Raw genomic sequence first — 22,620 nt, 5'->3', positions numbered from 1 at the left:
ATCCTGCTGACGTTACCCCCAACCAGCTCCTGCAATGCTGTGAACCATCGTTACTCGATAACAGACTTCGCGGGGGCGGGGGGTTTCTTTTTAATTTCGAAAATTTCTCTCAAAAAGATTTTCATAAAAAAATCAAAAAAACCGCACCATTTTATTTGTTCATTCAGGACGCACGGCTTTCTGACAAGCCCCGATGGCATTCGAACGGGTCATAGGCGGAAAGTCAAGTTTCTCCCATGGCAGACTACTACTTGCTCAGTAACGGACGTGGCGTCGACTTGCTGGAAGATTGCGCAGGACTGGCTCCGCGCTACTGGAAAAGGAAACCCGGAGACGGAAAATAAGGACACCTTTCTTCTCGGGTCGAGTCGAGAGACAAGTCTCGCAATTGCGCCTGCTCCGTGTTGTGGCATTCCTCGCATGCGGCAACACAAGGGATATGTTGCCGAACAAAAATGACTGTGTTAGATGGAAGCCGATCTTCCCAGGGGTCACTATCTTTTCCTCCCTGCTTCTGCTTGGAGGAGCAGACCCGACGGATCATGCGATGTTCAGCAAGGGCTGTCGACCGAACCTTGCATGGCCTGTGCCGCTGCAGACTTCTGTGGTTCGGGACATCAATCAAGTTGGTTGGTAATATAGGGCGTCGCACATGTACACATGTGGCAAAACAGCTTGTCCACCAGTCGCGCTGAAGTCGAACACTACATCCTACCGCATCGTCTCTTGGTTGCATTGAGAACGGGCAGACTGGTCGCGGGCCGAGCTGCCAGTCTAGTGCCACGGTGCAACCGTACGCCGTGCTTTGCTGTGACATGCTTTCATCTTAAAGTAAAAAAAAAGTAAAAAGTCTAGCTGATGCCTCGAGAGACTTGAGACAGAATCGCACACGGTATCCCTTGTGTGCCCTTGCATTGAGTCTCTGCCCGCTGGCCAAGAAATAGTATTGATTCTGATACGGGACCAACAAAGCTTGGCGAGGTTTTCCTCACAAACAATCTAGAGGAAGCCGTGTGCAACCTCACGCATACTGAACCATTGGGCGCCTTGGCTTACCCCCCAGCCTTTTAATGCGGACCAGTAAATGAGTGTCACGGCCGGCGATACCGAGAAACCGGCTCGGACGTCGGTTACGCTGCGAGAAACGGCAGGGCAAGGCACCCTCGACTCCTCGAGGTTGGGATTGATATCTGGACAAAGCAGTGGCTGGGATGGGGCTACAAATTTGTCCATTGTCTGAATCACGTCGCAATCATGAGATAAATCTCTCCGCGCCTTGCGATTCCCTTCTTCCCATTGCTGCAGGTTCGTGGGAGAGGACCCCCAGTGACTCGCTGTGGCGCTTCGTATCGCAGCCGCAGTATTGCCGCACAACGGACAGTCATCGAATGAGAGCGAAGACAACGCCCTCATGTTCGTATCCGCCCCATGCCCATCCGCACCGAGCCGCCATGGATGATATACTGGCGGGATGCATGAGGAGGGCGAGAGGAAGTGCTATGGCAAGGATGTGAGAGGAGGTTAAGGGAGGCAACGGCGATGAGGCGGCAGTGAGTGGTCTGGAGCAATCAGGCTCGCTGTCATCATCGCCGTCGTCGTCGCACTCTCGAGCATCGAACGAAAGCATATGTGTACGGACGGGTACTTGCAGGGACTTGCAGGTACGCAGCCGTTACTTGACCAATTTAGATACGGCTACATTGGCTGCGTGCGTCGTTTGACAGGGGGCTCGGCAGTAGTGTAGCAGCGTGGGCAGCAAGGGCTCAAGATTTGGCGCAGACGTCTTACACTGCTTCTGGCCGCTTCACTAAAAAGAAGAGCCCACTAAAACACCTCATTGGATTGATTCCCTTTGCTTGAAACCCTCCACGACCTGGGGCCAGGCTTGTTCGATTGGAACTCTGTCTAGCCCCGGGCTGGCGTGGACACCTGCCAAGCAAGGAGGGGTGCAGGGAGCGAGGGGGGCGTCCTGTCTTATCATCAGATAGCGTCCATCGTCCCTCTTGAATGCTGTATGCCCAGGGAAGAGCTGCAACAGGCTGGTGGTGCTGGCTTTTTTGCTACTTGGTGCATGTGCAAGTCGTACCTTTCCTCGACCTCTCTTTTTCTTTCTCTCACTCTCTTTCGACATCCTCCTTTTTTACACCTGCAACACCTGCTCAGCATATCCCCATCACCATCCGGGCTATTCGCAGTCGTCCGCGCGACTAGCCCGTTAATTAGCAGTCCAGCCGTCGTCGTTGCTGTCGTCGTCATCGGCCGCCGAACCGGACATGCCTTAATTCCCCTGCAACGCTATCGACCCATCTGCGCCATCGTCCTTGCGTAATCTCTGTGTGGACCGGACTGATCAGCGAATCGCGAATCCACCCACTCTCAAAGCCGGCCACCCAGGCTCGACCCTCCGCGACCAATTACCCGAGGGTGTGTCTCGCTAACGGTGCCGCGCTGATTTCTGTTGTCAAGAGTTCTCCTGCCATCTCGGTCTTTCTGTCAAGATGCCTTCACTACCAAGCCCTGCTACCGAAGGCGAGATCACCATGGCCGACATAGGGCAGCAAGTAAAGGCCCTGGCCTTTTCGGTCTGGGCTTTGACGAGCCGTCGTATGAGGGTAGCCGGCGCCTTTGTCCTCTTCCTGTAAGTCGACTATCCAATACTCACCAAGCTGGACTCCCGTGGACCTGTGGAGTTGCTGACCGCGCCGTGTTAGTGGCCTCTCGGTATGGCTCTCGCTGCCAACGATCAAGACGATGAGCGTCCCGCAGATATCCCTTGAATACGCACATTCGCCATACAACCACTCAAAAGTCGCACTTCTCGTGGAAAACAGAGCCAACCCGATTCTCGCGCCTCTAATGTTGCACTTCATTTCTGTAGTGCCTCCCGATTGGCGCTTCCGCTTCATGGGCTCTATTGAGTCCGTTAAATCCATCAACCAGTCTGTCGCCATCCGTGAGCAAGTCGCTGCCGGCAAACTGGACCTTACCTACATCCCCTCCAACATGAGTACAGCCGGCCAGGAGATGATTAGTCGATTTTTGACAACCCTCTGGCTCTACGAGACCGTGTTGCAGCCGGCCGAATGGCTTCTTGTCTTCCAAACAGACAGCATCTTGTGCGCCAACAGCAAACAAAACCTCAACGATTACCTGGAGTATGACTGGATTGGAGCTCCGTGGAATCCTGGTGGCCGCTGGGGCGGCAACGGCGGCTTGTCCATCCGCCGCGTCAGTGCCATGATCGACATCCTCAGGAACCAAAAGCGCGTCGATGGATCCGAACCCGAGGACGTGTGGCTCGCCGAGCGCCTTGCCCACCGGCCGGGCAGCAAGGTTGCCAACGGCACCGTATCCTTGACTTTTAGCGGTGAGATGCACTCGGGCGAGGGCACCAAGATTAACAAGGCAGGGCCGAACGCGACTCTCGAGGCCGCCGCTGATGGAGAACTTGTCTCGGGTATTGACGATTACCGCGAGGGCTTCTACGAGCCCATGGGCTATCACACTGGCGGTAGCGGCATCTGGCTTCACAGTGCCATCTGGGGTACCCCGGCCTTGCGCAAACACATTTGGGACTACTGCCCCGAGGTCAAGTTGACGTTGGCCATGGACGCGGCCAACTACGTCCCTGGCGGCTGTAACGCCAACTGGAAGAGAGGCCTCGAGGGCGCCGAGGACGAACTGGAGATGGAAAGCGACGGCGAAGTTTCAGCTGATGATGAGGCGGTGGACTCGCAATATCCATTCGGAACGGAGACCATTGACGGAACAGAGTACCCTAAACTGCCGCCCAGCCTGATGGCGTGGTGATGCTTGGCAATCCATTGGGAATCCATATTTCGAGAAATGGTACACTGTAATGGGTTTGGGGTGAAAAAGACGCCATGGGCGAAGTTTGTTACATTATACGTGTTTATTGGCATGGTATTTGGCTTGGCGTTTGGAGGTCATCTTGCTCCTGTAGGGAAATCGGACAAGATGGCCCAAGAAATGAGTCATGTATGGCATAGATTATGAACTTTGATGGCCATTGAGGCATTCACAACCGAACAGAAGCAGGTGCCCTGGGAGATGATGATGTTCAAGGGCTTTCCCCCGTACGTTTAAGGCTCTATTACGGCGCAGTGATGCAAATGACCCCCCACCTCCCGTTTGAAACGCACACATACTTTTCTTAGGCACACTTTACTCGAGAGGCGCCGCTCAGAGTTTCCCTCGAGCCGTCATCCATGCAAGCTGCAGATTGCCGCCCGATGCAACCCCAGTCCAGTGGGAATAACCCTTGAGTGGGCAAACGTGATCCGGCGTGAAGCGACCCAAAGGTTCGCCGACACATACACGCACCACCTACCTGCCCGAACACACAGAGAGGACAAGGTGGGGGTGCCCTTTCTACTCGCCGGACTCGCCAACTCTATTTGCCCCGAGGTTTTCCTTTTCCTTTTCCTTTTTTGATTATACTCTGTCTCTCTCTCTCTCTCTCTCTCTCTCTCTCTCGGAGTTTCCGCGGCACTTCCTTCCCACGGACGGTGAAGCCTCCTCTCCGTCCGCCCATGTATTCGCTCACTCTACTTACCTTACTCATACAATATCAGCCCCCACTGTTTTCCTTACCCCCTCCCCTTACCCTTTTTCCCTTTTTTTTCTGCCCTCCTTCCCAAGCCAAAGACCCGGTTGCAATATCACTTTTCCGGACTGCGGGGGAGTAAAGAGAGGGAGAGGGAGGGAGAGAGGGACGGTGCACCCGGTGCTGCCGTCCACAGGGGGCACGGCCCGCAAAGCAGCCCGCCGCCGGCCCTTTCAGGAATAAAAAATGAATAAAAAAAAAATGAATGACTAAAGGAAAACATTCCATGTTTCATTGATCGAGCTGTGGAAAATTCCGTCCAGCTGACCAACCGTTAATCAGACCTCACGTGGGGGGGGGGGGGGGCTTGGAAAGAACCGCAGTAGGATATCAAATTTGTGTTACAGAACTCTGTTCCCGCCCATGAACCTGGTGGGCTTCCTCATGAAGGGGCTTGCATCTATATAATGATAGTCAAAAGGCAATAGGCCAAAGAAAGTGCAAAATAACCATGTTGGCCAAGGTCGTAATTAGGACATGAGTAATTAGAGCACGTAGCCACCGGTCCCGAGGCACTGCCACTCCCGCACTCCAGTCCCCTCCTCGAGGTCAACGCACCACCAGAGCACCTCCCTCGCCTTGTCCACCTGGCCGCTCTCTTCATGGGCTCGAGCCAGCGCGAACCAAGCCTCCGAGTTGTTCCATGCACTACCAAGCTTTGTCAACGAGGACAGAAGGCCGTGAGCGCGGTCGCGGGCGGCAAGGCGGTCGATGATGGGCACGGAAGTTGCCTTGTACGGTGCAGGCAACTTCTCATCTGACTCTGACCTCTCTAGCGACTTGACCGATGATGCAGTTGTAGCAGACTGGTGGGTGCTAGTCTTGCTGAAGCCTGGGCCTGACGTGTTGGAGCCCAGTCCTAGGGGCTCCGAGGGAAGGCCGTGTTGGGGAACCGCTATCGTTGGCAGGTCAGGTGGTGGGAGAGAGAGGCTGGAGACATTTTCTGGCACACTGAGGGTAGGGATGGCTGGGGGCGGAAGGATAGTTTCGTTATAGATGTCGAGTAGGATGTTGGATAGACCGATGATTGCGGCCACGTGGTCGGGGTAGTAAGTAAGAGCCATTTCGAAATCCGACCGAGCCAAGTATGGTGATCCCTTTGCCACTGAGAGGTTTCCCAGCTACGCAAGTTGTTAGTCGCCGCACATCGCAATTAGAAGAATGCAAGACTCACCTCGGCCCATACATCTCCTAGCAATTCGTCGACGCCTTTCTTCTCCGCCCAGCCGTCGCCTCTCATGGATAGAGAACCCGTAGGGTCCTTCGCGACCTCGGCCTCGAGTATGCCAACAAGCTTTTGTGCTTCTGAGATGGCCCCTTTGCTGTCTTCGAACATGCTCGCCCGTCGGTAGAAACCCGCAATCATTAACCACACCTTAACGAGGAGGACGGTTCTTTGTCTCCGTTCCACTTCCAAGGGGAAGTGGATGAGAGGCAACGGATTGGAAATGGTGTAAGTGCCGCTGGCAGAGATTTCCGAGAAATTTGTCGACCTCGACTGCTGGGATGTGTGTGAATCCAGGTGACGGAGAGAGCGGCCTCTGGAAACAGAAGATGCTGTTGAAGCTTGGCGGTTGCTCGAGAGAGGGAAAAACTCGGACTGCTGCAGCTCGTCCGCCGGAGTGAAGAACACCTCACCGTCGACAACCGTCGGTCCGTGTGGGTTAGTACCAGCGCTACTGACACTTGCCGTCCTCTTGCGCCCGCCACTACTGTCCCGCTTGCGAAGGCTGTGCCTTTTGCCCGACTCGCTTCTTGCCCGGCGGGTCACGCTGGAAAGACGTCTTGGTAGCTTTTCTGTGGACGATTCGTTCTCCTGCGTGACCTGTATTGTTGGCGCAATGCTGGCCGCGGTTTGTGTGGTTTGAGGGCGGGAAGGGGTTGTCGTCTTGTCAGATTCAGCTATGCTGGGCTGCCGCGTTCGCGTGGATCCAAAGAAACTTCCTTTCAAACTCCTCAATGTTCCAGCTGAGCTCTTTGGCATCATTGTGGCAGAGGTCTTGGGCGGCTGCATGGTTGGTTTGGTTTCGAGATTTCCAAACAGCCGCATAAAGAGCGAGAGCAATTCAGAGCTGGCGTTGACGGCGACATCTGGCCCTTCGAGGAGTTCAACGAGTGCGAGTTGGGTCATCTTGACCTCCAGAATGCTCTCCTTCTCGGTATCATCCATGTTGTCCACGACACCCTTTCGTTCATTGGCAATCTTCTCATCCTGAGCTTCAGCATCATTTAGATGCTCGCTCTTGAAATGAAGATCTTGTCTTCCGAACAAGACAGAGGGGTCTCCAAACTGCTCGAAAGCGCCTTCACATGCCTTGGCCGCCATGTTGTAATCCTGTCTCGCGCTCAGCAACAGAGATAGCAGATGCCACAGAGGAATCAGGGACCTCTCCTGCCAGAATTGGCCGTGGTAAAGATCTTGCTCCTCGTCCGCCGACTTGTTTGAAATTAGCGCTGTCTTGACAATTTCGATCGCCGGGGCCAGATCCCGTCGCTCGGCCAGCAGCAGACCCAGTGCGAATAGACTGCGGACGTCCCTAGTGCGGCCCAGTTCCTGAGATAAGGATTTCCTCAGACATCTAATTGCCTTTGTCTGGATTTCAGTTCGAGACGCTGCGTCGTACGTGGTTCTCGACCAGTGAGCCTGAGAGAGACCAATCGCCTGCCAAGACAAAGCGATCAGATGAGGCCGTATTTTCGGATGGAGGGGGGTCATTTCATCCTCTTCTGGCACTGTATTCTCGTTTTCGATACCGTTCTTGAGCTGAGGCAGCCTTGCTAACCAATCCTCCAACTCGTTTCCGATTATACGGGCCTTCTCGATAGCTTCTCTGCCACCATAGCGACATAGCGCCAAAATGCACTGTGACATTGTCTCAAGGACGGAGCCATCGTCGTCGAGGTTGGCCTCGATGTGGCCAGTCTTGTCGACTCTGGCCTTGCCGTGCCTGATCAAGTCCAAGTACGAGTCGAAGGCCTTGAAGGCCAGATCGAACTCTGCCACGGCCAAGTGAACGGTGAAGAGGCAACGAAGAATGGCCGTGGAATGATAAGTCTTCGTCGCTGCAGCGTACAGAGTGTCGAGAACGCCTCGGCTGAGACTTTCGCGTCCACCGTGGCCAAGGTCTTGTTCTTGCCACCCACGACCACACAAAACAGACCAGTTCTTCACGACTGCTCTGATAAAAGACTCAACCTCCTCTCTTGTTTCGTCGGCTCGTGGGAAGCTGGTCTCGCTGATGAGCAGCGTCTCGTATATAGTCTCCGTTTTCTTCAGTTCGTTTCTCAAAAGGTTTCTCGCGGAGGCCTCGTTCGTGACCTTGCCGAGAAAACCCGTAGGGAATGGTATGTCCAGCTCAAGAATAGTTGTCAAGGCCATATAATACTCGAGCCAAACTTGCCGCCTTGGCGCAGAACCCCTGTACCCATATCCTCCCGCGACCGGCCCTGACATCGATTCCCAGTGCCTAGCCCATGATCGAAAGCAGGCGAGCGAGTTGTTGTCCGCAAGCGACCGTTCATTCGACCGAATTGCCTCGCTATGCAGCAGGCAGTACTCGGTCAAGAACAGTTCAGACCAGACCTTGAACTGCTTGTGTGCGCCGCGGCCAGCCCAGGCTGTGGAGATCGACGGCAGTGCATGGTCGAACACGGAGAGCGCTGCAGCAGTCTCGTTGCTGCGTGCCAAGCAGTTCGCCTTTATGAAGGCCGCCTTCAATGCGCTGATGCTAGTCCATTCGGAAGGCTTGTCGGGCGTACCAAGCTGCGCCAGCTCTTGTTCAATGTCCTGAGGCAGCCTAGCAGCGGCCTGGTCGAACTCACCAACCACCCAATGCAGCAGACCCGCGCAGACCTGAGCCTGGAACCTGTCTTCTGGGAAACTCGTCTCTCCATCAATGGCAGACTGTAGTCTGGACAGCACGTTCGCGGCATCGAGGTCCTTGGCGGTAACAGCAGTCGAAGGTCGGCCGGCACCGGAGGGGTCGGTGGCTTTCGCTATTTCGCATTCTGTTTCGGCAGCCAAGGTCAGACCTAAGGGGGATTCGGTGTCAGTAACGAAGGCATGGCCGCGTTTGCGTGCTTCTTTCGAGGACACCGACAAGTTCGATCAGGCGCATGTTTCCTGATTTTGCGGATAAATTCGGGAACGGCGCTCCAATTGCCGTCGCATCTAGCATCGTCAAGTGCCTTGATGTAGTGAGCGGCCTTGGTCGAGTCGGGCTGCAAGAAAGCAAAAAAAACATGTGGTCAGTCCGGCTCAACGTCATGGAGTCAGGGTCATAGGCGGTCTGTGACAGCCCCTGGAAATGCGCACTCACAGCCATTTCGCGATGCTGAAGGCCGTGCCGATAATGGGACAAAAATGCAAACCAGTTCTACTAGCACCGCATCTGGATCCACGGCATGTTATTGTTGGAAATACTTGGGGGAGGGTGGAGGTTGACGATGTTAGGTTACCAAGAATGGCTTAATTAGGAGAAGGCACGTTGCATAACTGATTGGAGCGACGCGATTGATACGCACTGGGCCGGCAGAAAAGTGACGGTCGGGTGTAGTGGGCTGTACTTGGTGGAGCAATTGGGACCTTTGGGGAAGCACAAGCTTGCGGATGCGGATAGCAGGTCCCCTTGACGGGAGCACGAGCCAGGAAACGTTCGATGGTCAGGGGTGCCCTTTGAAGACTGAACTGTCTCTTGTGTCGGTACATAGCGTGTAGTACGCACGCACACCTTTATGTCTTTGTGTACATCAGATCCACCTTACATAACCGGCAGGGTGACGTCTGCATAACCAATCACATTCCAGAGGCCCAGCCATTTTGGCGGCGGTACATGTGCAATGTACCTTTCACTTACAGAAAAAAAGTTTCATTCAGCAACAACAGCCTGTGAAGACTCTGGCTGTGGTTTGCGATATCGACCATTTCCTCTCATTGGCAGCCTTCAATCACAACGCAAAAACCCCAATTGACTTTTGAAAACAGGGCAAGGATCAATTTACTGTCAGAATGTCTCTTCCTCCGGATCTGAAGGTGCTTTGTCGCCGATTGACATCGACACCCCCGGCGCAGCTTCCTCACTCAATCCCGGCCTTCATCAACCATGTCCTTCGCTGCAAAGATGTCTTGTCGGCGCCTCAAGACCAAAAGGCAAATTCCGGCTCGTCTGAAGCGTCGACATTGGTCCATAAGCTGAAGACCATCATTACAACCCTGCTGAACGGGAAAAGCGCCATGGGACGCTTCACTGGCGCAACTCTCGTCAAGGCCGTCATTGATGTGGGCGGCTGGGAATGCCTGAAAGAGTCCGGCAACTGGGTTCGCAGTCTTCTCGCCATGCTGCAGGTAAGAAGCTATGAATGTTGATCTCATGTTTCTGATATTGACTTATCCTAGAAGAATGATCCATACCCGGTGAAAGAGATCGCCATTGTTACTCTTGTCCGGATATATACTCTTATCCATGGCTATCAAACCCTTACCAGGGAGATCGCCACACCCACCATTCCGACCTTCTTCAACGCATGCCTACAACTTATTAAGTTGCCATCAGAAGGCAGTCGTCTCAAGACGCCACTTGCCGTCGTCGAGACCGTGCTGGATGCATTCTCTACCCTGATCCCTCTTTACCCGGCTACTTGCCGTCCCTTCAACGGGCAGAGCAGAACAGCCATCAGACCGTACCTGGCGCCGACGTCTTCTGACGGAATCACCGTCCCCCAGTCCCTCCGTCGGGCAAGCAGACACCTTGCCATCTCGCTGCATTTCACTACGGCGGGCAAGACTGGGCCTAGCGATGACTGGGTCAGGCTGGTCCAGGAGCTAAGGAAAGAATTTCACTCGACCGCAGACCAGGTCTTCCGTGCTGTCCAAGAGTCGTGGGAAGCTACGGCACCGTATACCCGCTCAAAGGTTGACTTCGATGCACCGCCCCAAGGTCTTGACGCACCTGGCCAGCTGCCTCAATGGACCGGAATCTCTGCTGGTCGCGACAGACTTGTCGGCTTGCTTCATTATCTGGCCGACGCACTACGATACTCCACAAAAACACCTGTCACGATCCCTGTCGGTGCTCTCATGGATGTGGTCTCTCGTGTGTCACTGATCAGCCGCAACTCCAAGTCCCAGTCATGGGACCAGGCACTCGAAACCCACGCAGCTGTGGGAAGAGAAGAAAAGGAAGAATTGTGGGCTGCAGTTCCTGATATTCATGTTGCTGCTCTGGATCTTCTCTTGATCCTGGTCCAAAGGCTGGAGCGCAACGTGCTGTCAACCATCCCCGAGATTTACGATAATATGATCCTCGTGTTCCGTTCCGGCATCAACATCCCTACGGTGCGGGTCGCCACCTACAAGCTCCTTAACGAGACTCTGCCAATTTCGGGTCCTGGCCTGCAAAAGCTCACTGTCGAGACCCTCGGGGTCGTCTCGCTCGCATCTTGCCGCGATATTCAACAGGAGTCTGGCTATGTCAAAGAAGCAAAGCCGGTCAGCAAAACCGCCGTCGAAACGAAAAAGAACAACATCACAGCCAACGCGGACCTCTTTCTGCCTTCACAGGCAACTGAAGGCCAGTCAGCGTCCAGGCCAAGCCTGGACAAGGACCACCTGGCTGCTGCCGAAGCCCTCCTCGCCAGCCTGCTCTCCCACCTACCTCAGCAACACCTTAAGCCGGGCCTGCGCGGCCTCCTGGATCAGACGGCTATTCTCTCTCGTAACAAGGACGCCATGCTTGCCAGTGTTTTGAATCCCTACGTCAACCAGGGCGGCGCCATGTACCCCAGCATCCTACCGTACCTCTCACAGCAGTTCCCTCACGACCAGGGAGTCGAGATCCTTCGCTCCAACATCCGTACCTCGACGCAGGGTTCCTCAGGCGATGAGCTCGAAGGTTTCACTGCCACACTCGAGGACCTAGAAGCGGAGGAGGAAGCCAAGGACCAGGATGAGGAGATTGTTTCGGAAATCGAGGTGGCGGTCGAGTCGCAGGATGAGGAGATGAGGGAGGCGTCGGCGCCGGCTGGCGGGGATACTGCCGGGACCATTGTCGTGGCCAACGACGATGACGATGACAGCAACCCATTCCGCCCCTCCAAGGATGCCGACGGTGGCTCGATTGAGGTCGCGAACCCCTTCGCCGTGACGTCTGCGCAGAAGCGTAAACATGACATTGGAGACGCGAGCGCGTCCAAGAGACAGAGTGTGGAAAGGAAGGTTGAGCGGGGTGTCGCGCCGGAACCAGTCGCCAAGCCGGCCGGGGAAGCCGATGACGACAGCGACGATGAGAGCGTGCATCTGAACATGGATCTAGACGACGATGAAGAGGAGGATGAGGAGTAGGAGACTCTTCGTGTCATTTAATCGTAGATTGGACATGATACCCCTTGGGAAACTCTTGGTCGTCAAATTATGAGCCTGGGTATAGTTTGATTGATGTAAGCTCGCGACTCTGTGGTCCTAGCTGTATATTCTGTACATGATACTGTAAAAGTGCAGTATTCAAGGCTGTGCGGGCGACCTGTTCTCACAAGTCCGTGTGAAGTTTATATCCCGCAATGTGCGGTTTTTGCATCGCAAATTCCAAGCCGTCCCAAAGCCAATAGCCTCTCTCAACGCCGCCTTATGAAGATGTCCTCTGACCACCCGATCCAACTGAGCCCACTTTTGTGAGAAAATATTGCAAGCCAAAGTTCAAGAAACCATGTCGTCATCCCACTCAATCCCTCAACCAAGCCCTCCGCTTTTCCTCCTTCCTCGCCCGGCGCTTCTCTTTGAACTGCTTCAGCTCCGACTTTGAAGGCTTCTTGCCGCTCCGCTCGGCCTTGAGACTCCGCCCGTCGTGCGAGTTGGCCGCGGCATCAACGTCGAAGAAGGCGTTCATCTGCCGCTTGCTCTTGGCCTCATCCGAGTGGCGCTCGGGACCTTCGCTCAGAGCCTGGAATTGCCCGGTGAAGCGGTTGAACTGGGCGAGAGCGCCGTAGCCCTGTTCCGCCAACGCCGCGGCCGATGCTTGTTGCGCCTCGTTCTCCTCGGCAGTGTTCCCCTTTGCATACCACGCGTTCGGATCGTAGTCTCCGTGGATGGCAGGGTTGTAGCCGCCTGCCGCGGGCCGATCGTTCGTTGGGAGAGGGGGAGGACCTGAGGGTGTCGCGGTTGCGGTCGGGGTTGTGCCAGGTGCTGCGCTGGTTGAGGTAGAGGCAGAGGCGGAGGGCACACGAGGGTTGTCCCACTGCGTCGCGCCAGTGAAGCGGTTGTAGAAAAAGTATGCTTGGGAGGTGGGATCCCACTGAAAGTCCCAGCCATCGTCTTCTGTCGCAGGAGCCGGCTCCGAGGGTAGTGGCGGCGCCTCGTTGGGAAGCGGCGGCGCATCGGAGGGAAAGGCAGATTTCTCGTCTGCGGCATCGGCAGCCGTAGGGGACGCGCTCGAGCTGGCCTCGCCAGACTCTGGGGAACTGGGGTTCTGTTCCGAGTTGTCATCGCCCTCGGGAGGGATGGAATCTTGCTCCGTCGTTTGGTTGCCCTCGGCCGGGCCATCTTCCGGTCGAGTTTCTTCAGGCTCAGGCTCGCGCGGCGAGACGAGTCGCGGAGAGTCTGGCGCCATGGTTTCAAAGTGGGAGTGCAAGGCTATGCAAGGTGTGAGTCGCGTGATGAATATAATGCTTGTCACCGGGTAACAATCTTCTGCCTGCCTAGCAGGAGCTTCATCGCTTGGTGAAAGCGAGCGAACTTGAGACGCGCTTCGGCAGACGGGAGACTGCGGTAGGAGGGGGAAAAAAACCGGTCGCGGACTGTGTTACTGGGATGGGTGCGGCATCACTTGGAATTTAGATGAGGAGGAAGACGCCGCCAAGGTAGGAAAATGACGGCGATTGACAGGCGGTTTGCACCGCCCCGCCACACTGTGCAAGTCAAGATGCAGCTTGGCCTGGAGGTCAAGAACGTACTGTGTGGGACTTCTCTCAAACCTAGCTAGTGTACTTCGTAGTCCCAAAGTAACACCGGCTGCAGGCGGGCTCAAGTCGAGTAATTATAGGGAAATGGACGTTGCAGTCACGTTGAGAGGGCGGCTCCAGTATTTCTGAGCCCTTTACGGATGGATACATTAACCCACTGGACTGGGCGGCAGAGCGAGCTACGGAGGGAGGTCCGAAGCACAAATGGAGTGATTAGCTACCAGTAGTGCTCCAAAGGTCTGGCCGTTTCCAAAAGTCGACATGACTCTCTCCCTACCTACCTACCTGTCTATCCACTAGTTGTCTCCTTTCCGCCCTGCCAGAATCTTCCAGTTCTTCTCGCACCGTTGAGTATCTCACCGCATGGTCCCCTGCCCACCCTTGGTGTTCACACAGTCGATCAACTCTCACTGGACGGCGCATCGACTGTCGTCTGAACCACCAGCAAATGTCGAAGCCTGACACGAGACATCGCCTCACAGTGTTGCCTCGCCTTCCATCTCTGCGCCATAGTTTACTCTGGTCCTGTCTTCTAACAGCTCCTCGGCCGTCTATTATGCTCGCTCTGCCTCTTGTCTCTAGGTGGAATACCCCTCTTTCTCCGTTCATCGTGAAGGGAGAGGCTCGACATAGCCCCTTGAACGAGACAGCCCCATCGTGACACTCATCAGACTCCTCACCGTACGACAATAGCCATCTCCGGAACCCCCAACTTCCACACTCCCTGCCCCCTCGATACAGAAGCCTGAGCCATTGGATGCACCTCCCTTGGCTACCATGTCTGATCAGACTAAGCCTTGGCAGCCGTTACGGCCACTGCTCCCGGCACCAAAAGCCACACAGCCGCCTGCAACGCGTCAACTTTCAGCCTCGTCAAGGAAACGCTTACCCAGTACCAAAGTTGCGTGCAACGCTTGTAGGTCTAAGAAGAAAGCTGTAAGTCCACTCCGTACCCAGCAAGTGCCGATTCTTCTCCGCCCATGTGCTCACATGCGTGCTCACAGTGTGATGGGAAAAGACCAACCTGCACACCATGCGCAGAGCTCAACACATCATGCGTTTTTATCAGCGCCAACGAAAAAGAGACGCCAGCTATGGCTCTCAAACGAGAGAATCAGATGCTCAGGGAGATGCTGAGCAGGCTCACGGCCATGCCGGAAGACGTTGCCCACCAAACTCTGAAGAAACTGCATTTCGCTCTTGACCCGTGTGCCGCTCTTCGCGCCATGAGACCGTCGGGGCCGAAGGATGCCCGGGAGGTCCTGCCTCATGTATTTTCTAATGTCGAGTTCGAACTCGCGAGGCGGCATCCTATCGCATATCCTCAGACTCGAAAACTGACAATATCACGCATTGAGACTTCGGACGGTTCCAGACCTAGGCCAGCCAAGATCCCGCGGACCGTAGACTCGCCCGAGGAGCTGCCATTCCCAGATGACGGCAACACAGCTGCAGACCCCTTTATCGCCGACATTGTGGGAGACAATTCTTCTGACGAGTGGAAAGAGCCATCTCGAACATACAATACGGCTTTCTTTGTCCCGCCAATCGGCCCTACCCCCCCACCTTCGCCCACTCGCAGAGACCCGCGCTTTAAAGATCTTAACATCGCATTCTGGACTGTAGTGCCCATTACCAATGAAGTTGCAGCAGAGGTCATCACACTGTACCTGGAGACAGACCATCCGGTCTTAGGGTTGTTCGACGCCGACCTGTTTCTTGATGATTTGGTTTGTAACGAAGTCCGCTACTGTTCTTCTCTGCTTGTCAACGCACTGCTTGCTTTTGCTTGCGTCAGTATCCCCCCTGTTCCTTCTTTTAGATTCTTGTAACTGACGTGCCCGATCAGCAAGCGTACGCCGCCAAGCATCCAGAGGCGTCTTGCTGGAGTCAACAGCTGGAAGATGAGGCAAATAAGCTTCGGCTTGTGCAGACAGATGACACTCTGCCGACTTTTACCGCCTTGGGCTTCTTGATTCAATCTTGCGGGTGCAACGGCGATGGCAAAATGAATGTTCGGTACATCGAAGAAGCAGTGGCCATGGCTAAGCGGATGAAGCTATTTGGTTGTCCCGATACATGTTCATTTGTAGATCTTTGCCGAATTTCAGAAATAAAGGCAAGAGCAACAGTTCGGGCTGCCTGGGGAGTCTTCAACACGCTGAGGTAGGACCGGAATCATGAAATCTGAAATAAAATCCATCTAACGATAGCACAGCATGGTAGCACAATTCTATCTCCCAGCGACTATGGAATATCCACCAACTCTGCCAATTCCGGGCAGACACAGACCGTTGGACCTGGAAGTCAAGGCGGAACCCACACAAAGCAGTAATGAGAATAGCGCGTCGAATTCCTCGGACTCGGAGGCTTGGGCTGGACCTCACCGCCGCACAAAACGAGGTCGGCCAATGCCTGTCTCGGAAACATTTGCGGCCTTTTGTGACCTATGGGTCATCTCGTCCCAGATTACATGGATGTACCAGCATGATACTAGTCCGGGGAGTTCTTCTCAGGCTTTTGCTTTGGAGAAATTCAGCAAGCTTCTATCCTGGGCGGATAATCTGTCCGATGGCATGGAACGTGGCGACCATAGCCCGGCCCACGTGCTCGTATGCCAGTATGTTATTCCATGAATCTGTCCGTGATCTACCCTGGTGCTTACCATCTTCATAGCATGTGGTTCCACAGCACTATCCTCTACCTTTTCAGACCGTTTATCCCTAGCGAACAACAGCATGGTTTCAAGTCATGGTCACCATCTGCAGCTCAGATACCGGCCTTTTTTGCGGCTTCTGTCGAACAGCTGAAGGAGCTGGTTGAGGTGTATGCGTCGTATCCACAAGCAACGTTCAGTATTTTTTGGCATACAGCGCTCATGAACTTGGCCAACGCCTTGGTGACCGACACGACCAACCCAGAGTGGCGGCCTTACTTCCTGGGCTGTATCCGTGCCTACCAGGGCCTTTACAGCTCGTTTTCGGTTGCCGAGGTCATCGCAGTGGGCCTGCTTTCGATGGTAGTCAGTAAAGGTGCTATGGACATGACAGAGGCAATTGCGTTAGTTCATGAGCTCAGAGCAAAGAAAAGCCAGAAGCCCACCACCAGGGCGACTGGAAAGTTTGTGGCCGACCTTAACCTCGCTGTGACGGATCGCGAGGCTGCGAGGGTGGATCGGATGATGGACAAGTTCGAGGAGATGTCGCTTTTAGACCAGTTTACCCACGGCCTCGTCTGAGCTAATAGAGGACCGCAGTTTGGTTGAAGATTACGTTAATAGTTCTCATAGGTCTTAGGCTTGGTCCGGATGAAGGGGCTAAACCCCTTTGATAGAGCGAATACCCTCATGGCAAATACATTACAACGTCACCTTCATTCATTATAGATCGCAAATGCAACGTTTAAATAGCCCCATATGACATAGAGACGGTCGGGCTATCGAGTGCGAAACTCGGATGGCAAACAAACTTGAAGGCTTGAGAACTATGCTTCCCCTTGATGACCCTGCGTAAGTCCGCTTGTGACATGCACAGCCGGGGAAAGGCTTCGGCTAGATTAGTGGCATATGAAGGGTCTGCGGGAGGATCCAACGTCGTTGGCCATGCCTCTTAGCGTTTGTATGTTGATCGCAATAAAGGGCTAATCTACATCGACAGGCTAGAGACGAGTATATAAAAAGTGTGTATGTACTCAGCCTTGTGGGCCGGCAGTTGGTGTATATCGGTGCATTTCAGAGAGAAGTTGAGCTTCTGATTGGGCATAACGTCCCGCCTCCGCATCGCCCCCATCTTATATAATGCAGGGTCTCCGGGAGTCGCACTGACCTTGACCTCCAACCAAAGATCCTTTCATTTCATCTTCCACATATCAAGACATCGGCCTTTTTTAGTACGGGGTAAGGTAACGTCGTGTGCCACAGCCTTCCGGCCGCACAGTCTTCCAATGCAACCGCGGGCCCCCCAAACGCTATCGCCAGTAGCCTAATACGGCAGCCGTGCTGGTGCCGCCGTCGCCGTCACCATCTACCCGTCGTCTAGAAGTCTAGAGCTGCACGGGAAGGCTCGATTGCGATGACGCTAAAGGAGACCAAGCGGCGTCCACCGCATGCGGATGCTCGAATTGTCATCACACATCCCATCACCCTTTTGGCCAAGCTCCTCACCTTCCATCACTGTCACCAGTCTTCCCGCCCGGTCCTTGACGGGGATCGGCTTCGCCTAGCCGCGCCGAAGACACCGCCTCGACCCTGCGCCGCCGTCGCAGTCTTCGCAGCTGTTAGACTCGAACTCTGGACATACTTTTCCAATCATTGCGGCCCAGTGGCCGCTAGCACCAGGAGAACCCGGCGCCGCTTTCATTAGAACCGCTCTCGATTTGCGCATGGTCCCTCTCCACCTTTTTTGGATTCCCAATCTGGCTTGCCTCCCCTCGGGTGAGGCGAAGGCCTGGTTCTCAAAGGGCTCAATGTCATCCGGAAGGAAATACTGCGCACGATCACGTCTCACATTCCGGTGCGCCGTAGCAGGAGAACTCCAGAATAGTGTGCCCCTAGAGGGCGGGACTGCGCGTATTCCCCGGGCGACTTGTTGTTTCCTCTTGTTAAAGCATCTCCTCTCCCCCATCTTTTGATCCCATTCTTGACAGCGTCGCATTCCTCATGCCAAGCCCACACAGACAAGCCTCAACCATGTCATCCAGACAGTCATTCAGACGGGTGACTCTCTTGAGCCTCGCTCTCACCCTCTTGCCATGGGCCGTGGCTGATGATCAGTCTGCCGTTGACGATTCGGTGTGCGATTGCTTTTTGGCCAACACCACAAGCAGTTATTTTACCAACCATCTATTTTTCGACTTCCGCAATCTCGCTCAGTATGCCAATGTTACTGATGTTCTCCAAGACTGGGATGCGAGTGCCAACGCACCAGCGACGTCCGACTATTTCAACTCCGATGACTGGACTTCAGTATGGGGTATTCAGAGTTGGAATAACAGTGACAAGATGGGAAAGGACGGCAACGATGCCACCGTTCGCATGGTCAACTCGCCCAATAATATTTATATTGAGAAGAACACCGACAACGACGCGTCATCGGACACCTTTATGAGCATGCGCACCGTCCGTCTTAAAGACTTTCAGACATCCGCCGAGATGGAGTCCGTCTCAATGGGCTACCATTTCGTCTCTGTTCGCATGCTCGCCCGCACCATTGGCGATCCAGGCGCGTGCACAGCCCTATTCACCTACCGCGAAGCCGACAAGTACGCCGATGTGCAAGAGGCCGACATCGAGGTTCTGACCAGGGACCCAGACGATCGCATTCAGTACACGAACCAGCCGTCCTTTGACTCGGAAGGAAACACCATCGATCGGTCGACACAAAACGGCACCATGCCCAGTGGCACCTCATGGCGCGAGTGGGCTGTCCATCGCCTTGACTGGAATTCGAAGTCTAGCACTTGGCTTGTTGACGGCCGCAAAACCTCGAGCATCTCGTTCCAAGTCCCCCACGACCCCAGCCGCGTCATGCTCAACTCGTGGAGCGACGGCGGCTCGTGGTCTGGTATAATGAATGTCGGCGGCTCGGCAGTTATGCAGGTTCAGTGGCTCGAGATGGTATTCAACACCACCGAAGCATCCTCAAAGCGTAATGTTAACGACCGGCGACATGGCCACGGACCCTGGGGCCAGCTGGAGCGCCGCAACGGCAACGGAAAGTGCCAGGTTGTGTGCAGTATTGACTCATCCAACACCGTCGGTCAGGCCGTCATGCTGCACAACGGAACGGCGCCCGGCTTGTTGCTTAGCCAGTCGAGCACAATGGCGTTCTGGCTGCCAGTGACACTCATGGCCGCGACGTTCTTTCATCTCTGGTTATAACTCATGGGCATTTCTGATTGTAGCAAGCATAGCATGGGGTTTTAAGCATATATCAAATTTGGTAAATAATGAAGATAACGATACATGTATCGAGACTTGCGCGCCTGTACTGTTAATTTGCTCCTTGGGGTTTCGAAAAATAAGCATGCGCTCCGTGTCAGACCTTCGACTCTGCCCAGAGCTTAACCCCTGTAACTCCAGCAACAGTGCACCGTGACGTACCTTGCGTAGTGGGCCGCGCACAGCTATACCCCCTGTCATTAAAGGCCGAGAACCTCGGGCCCAATCGAAGGTGGGACACAAGCATTGGAGGGCAAATGGGGAAAGCTTCTGTCCAAATCCCATTTGCTGCTGTCTGCTGCAGCTCAACCTCCCTCAACAAACTTTTGGTCCCGTATTACCCTACGATTGAACCCTTAAAATCAATCCCCTTGGATCAACGCCGAAAAATAGACCCCGACCGCGCATCCAACCCCCCTTGGAATAAGTGCGAATAGCAAAGCAACAATGGCCGACACAGCAGCCGCCCCGACGAAGCCGCAACGGCGCTCGTCGCCCGTCAAGAACGGCTACCTGATCCTCTACAACTTCGCATCCGCCGTCGCTTGGGCCACCGTCCTCGGCCGCACCGTCGCCCTCTTCACCCTCCGTGGGCCGCACTTCGTCCACCTCGGGGTGGGCGACTGGACGCGATGGACCCAGACGATGGCCGCCATGGAGATTCTGCACGCGCTGCTCGGTCCGTGAACTCCCCTCCCTTTGCCCCCCCTCTCCCCACCTTCAGGTTCTTCGAGAAAGAAAGGGAAATGCTTCAGGAAGAGGTCCGCTAACCATTGGGCTCGTCTCTCGCTACAGGCGTCGTCCGCTCCCCCGTCCTCACCACCGTGATGCAGGTCCTCAGCCGCTTCGTCCTCGTCTGGGGCGTCGTTTTCCCCTTCCCCTGGCTCGCCCGGAGCCCCTGGTACTCGTCCATGCTGCTGGCCTGGAGTGTCACCGAGGTCATCCGCTACTCCTACTTCGCGCTCAGCCTCAGCGGCTTCCAGCCCAAGCCCCTCACCTGGCTGCGATACAACACCTTCTTCGTGCTGTACCCCATCGGCATCACGAGCGAGTGCGTGCTCATCTACTACGCTGCCGAGCCCGCCAAGCAGCTGGGGGAGCTCTTCCCGTACATCTCGTATGCCATCCTGGCCATCTACGTCCCTGGTAGGTCACGCTCCTTTCTCCGTGTGGCACGATGAGAAGGCTAACGCCGGCAGGCTCGTACATCTTGTACACGTACATGATGAAGCAGAGGAGCAAGGTTATGCGCAACTTGAAGGCCGAGGAGGCCGCTCGTTCAAAGACCCAGTAACTGCCAGGAAGAGCAGTTGATCCAAAAGCTTGGGTGTGTTTATTCCGGGACTAGGGTGGGTATGGATTTAGACAAAAACAGCAGTATCTAAGGTGCGTCGCTGCTCAGGGATTTGCAGCGACCCTAACAATATAGATGAACATAATACTTCCGTGCATCATGCCGTAGCACTCTCGCCCGCCTCCTTAATGGCAGGCATGTCCTCTGTGCTAGACTCGTACCAGTCATTCCGCGTCCACTCGGCGATCAGAGTGGCCGCATCCTGCTTGAGCTTCTCGTAGCCTGGGTTCTCCTTTGGTTCGAACATGTCTGTCGTGCCGTTAGCAGCTTCACCTTCCACGGAGTCTCGGGCCACTTACTCATATGCGCCAACGTCTCCTCCTTGGCGGCATCATTCACCTCCTGCTTCCACACTCCAGCATTCTCCCTCTTCGGAAGATTGCAAAATGTGCGGTCCTTGCCCAGCACCGTCCCCACAACGCTGACCTCCTTGGACCCCGCCGCCTGCCCGAGCCTGGTGTACAAGTTCGCGAATCCGATGTCGAGCTCCTTGTTTAGCTTGACCATGTACTGCACCCGTTTCTGCAGCTCCCCACCTTTGGCCAGGCACCCGACGAACTCGAGATGCGATGTCGCCCACGACAACCCTTGCGTGATCTGCTCGCGGTTGTAGTACGCCGCGCCGGCACTTGCCGCGACGGCGGCGGCGCTGCCGGCCACCATTGCAATCTTGCCCCACTTACCCCAAGCGCTTTGCTGCTGCGAGCTGTTCGCCGGGGCTGCCGGGGCCGGGAGCGCCGCAACGGGAGCCTTGTTCCGCGACGGCGAGGCCGATGCCGCCTGCTTTGTGCCCCAGAGGGCGGTTCCTAGGCCGCTGAGCTGCGTCATGGCGGCGTTGGCAGCGTTGTAGTGGCCTTCTGCGCCGTGGGCCACCACACCGGGGGAGATTCCTAGGTAAGGCGTGTCGAAGGCGATGACTCCCTGAATGTAGGGGAACATGAGGCTGTTAAAGGAGGACGGGTTGTCCGACTTTTCGATGCCGTCTTCCGAGTAGATGGGCTTCTCGGAGGTGAGGCCGATGACGGTCTCGGCGGCGACGATGCCGCCCATGGAGTGGCCCGCGAGAACGATCCGGACCGAGGGATCAACGGTTGGGGAGGGAGTGCCGTTGGCGACTTCAAGGTCAATGACCTTTTCTAGGAGCCTGGAGTGGGTGTCAGTGTCGTCGCGAATCCTAAGTGGCTTGATGGAGGCGCACCAGTCACGGAAACGGCTGACGCAGTCTCCCAAGTCCCCGCGCGTCTCATACTTGGGATATACGACGACATTTACGTTGATCTTGGGGAGCGCATCGGCCAGCTGCGCGCGCAGCTGCTCTGTGAAGCCTTCCTTGTCGCCGAAGGTGTCGTCACCCCCCTGCAGGACGATGGATTAGAGGCGGCTTCAGACCACGGAGAACATCATGACGCACCTTGAACCCGTGAATGAAAACCAGTAGTAATGTCTTCTTCATTTTGTGCCCCCATCGAGGTTCAGAAAGAGATGGAGATTCTGGACAGCTAGCTTAGCCTCAATGAGCTTGACATCTGACAGTGCCGGCACAGTGCGAGGTCTCATGGAGTGCCCCGCCTCGCCACCCTGCCCATGTGACTGGCTCCCGTTGGAAAAGGCAACTTCGAGCTGGCACTGCCACCAAAGGTACACAAGCAACCTCTATAGTGACGGCCTGATGGATGTGCAGTTAGTTCATGGAACCCATATGTTTGTTTATAGCATACTCTTTTATTCCATGCTTCCTTTACAATGCCT

General features: G+C 55.2%; 8 protein-coding genes across 8 annotated transcripts; 5 read left to right on the top strand and 3 right to left on the bottom strand.

Annotated features, from left to right (window-relative positions):
- Positions 1–2,498: 2,498 nt before the first annotated feature.
- On the top strand, positions 2,499–3,810 carry EsH8_IV_001075 (uncharacterized protein; the record flags this gene model as incomplete). The annotated part of the gene is made up of 2 exons (XM_083265965.1): positions 2,499–2,638; positions 2,712–3,810. The coding sequence occupies 2 exons, from the start codon at positions 2,499–2,501 to the stop codon at positions 3,808–3,810; spliced, it is 1,239 nt and encodes a 412-aa protein (XP_083124860.1).
- Positions 3,811–5,112: 1,302 nt separating this feature from the next.
- EsH8_IV_001074 (uncharacterized protein) lies at positions 5,113–8,952 on the bottom strand (the record flags this gene model as incomplete). Its single annotated transcript, XM_083265964.1, has 4 exons — positions 5,113–5,748; positions 5,802–8,659; positions 8,728–8,848; positions 8,947–8,952. 4 exons carry the CDS (start codon positions 8,950–8,952, stop codon positions 5,113–5,115), a joined length of 3,621 nt encoding a protein of 1,206 aa, XP_083124859.1.
- Positions 8,953–9,635: 683 nt separating this feature from the next.
- Positions 9,636–11,966, top strand: EsH8_IV_001073 (rRNA processing/ribosome biogenesis-domain-containing protein; the record flags this gene model as incomplete). The annotated part of the gene is made up of 2 exons (XM_083265963.1): positions 9,636–9,971; positions 10,023–11,966. 2 exons carry the CDS (start codon positions 9,636–9,638, stop codon positions 11,964–11,966), a joined length of 2,280 nt encoding a protein of 759 aa, XP_083124858.1.
- A 376-nt stretch (positions 11,967–12,342) lies between these two features.
- EsH8_IV_001072 (WW domain-containing protein) lies at positions 12,343–13,227 on the bottom strand (the record flags this gene model as incomplete). The annotated part of the gene is made up of 1 exon (XM_083265962.1): positions 12,343–13,227. One exon carries the CDS (start codon positions 13,225–13,227, stop codon positions 12,343–12,345), a length of 885 nt encoding a protein of 294 aa, XP_083124857.1.
- A 1,129-nt stretch (positions 13,228–14,356) lies between these two features.
- On the top strand, positions 14,357–16,817 carry EsH8_IV_001071 (Zn(II)2Cys6 transcription factor; the record flags this gene model as incomplete). The annotated part of the gene is made up of 5 exons (XM_083265961.1): positions 14,357–14,515; positions 14,584–15,372; positions 15,429–15,745; positions 15,798–16,199; positions 16,256–16,817. 5 exons carry the CDS (start codon positions 14,357–14,359, stop codon positions 16,815–16,817), a joined length of 2,229 nt encoding a protein of 742 aa, XP_083124856.1.
- A 1,449-nt stretch (positions 16,818–18,266) lies between these two features.
- Positions 18,267–19,457, top strand: EsH8_IV_001070 (concanavalin A-like lectin/glucanase domain-containing protein; the record flags this gene model as incomplete). The annotated part of the gene is made up of 1 exon (XM_083265960.1): positions 18,267–19,457. The coding sequence occupies one exon, from the start codon at positions 18,267–18,269 to the stop codon at positions 19,455–19,457; it is 1,191 nt and encodes a 396-aa protein (XP_083124855.1).
- Positions 19,458–19,964: 507 nt separating this feature from the next.
- EsH8_IV_001069 (protein tyrosine phosphatase-like domain-containing protein) lies at positions 19,965–20,811 on the top strand (the record flags this gene model as incomplete). Its single annotated transcript, XM_083265959.1, has 3 exons — positions 19,965–20,196; positions 20,313–20,663; positions 20,717–20,811. The coding sequence occupies 3 exons, from the start codon at positions 19,965–19,967 to the stop codon at positions 20,809–20,811; spliced, it is 678 nt and encodes a 225-aa protein (XP_083124854.1).
- Positions 20,812–20,968: 157 nt separating this feature from the next.
- On the bottom strand, positions 20,969–22,324 carry EsH8_IV_001068 (uncharacterized protein; the record flags this gene model as incomplete). Its single annotated transcript, XM_083265958.1, has 4 exons — positions 20,969–21,120; positions 21,171–22,015; positions 22,070–22,227; positions 22,283–22,324. The coding sequence occupies 4 exons, from the start codon at positions 22,322–22,324 to the stop codon at positions 20,969–20,971; spliced, it is 1,197 nt and encodes a 398-aa protein (XP_083124853.1).
- Positions 22,325–22,620: the final 296 nt, after the last annotated feature.

Source organism: Colletotrichum jinshuiense, chromosome 4, assembly GCF_051148585.1.
Source record: "Colletotrichum jinshuiense chromosome 4, complete sequence".
NCBI lineage: Eukaryota > Fungi > Ascomycota > Sordariomycetes > Glomerellales > Glomerellaceae > Colletotrichum > Colletotrichum jinshuiense.
Note: the sequence above shows the minus strand (reverse complement) of the source record. Positions and strands in the feature narration are given on the sequence as shown.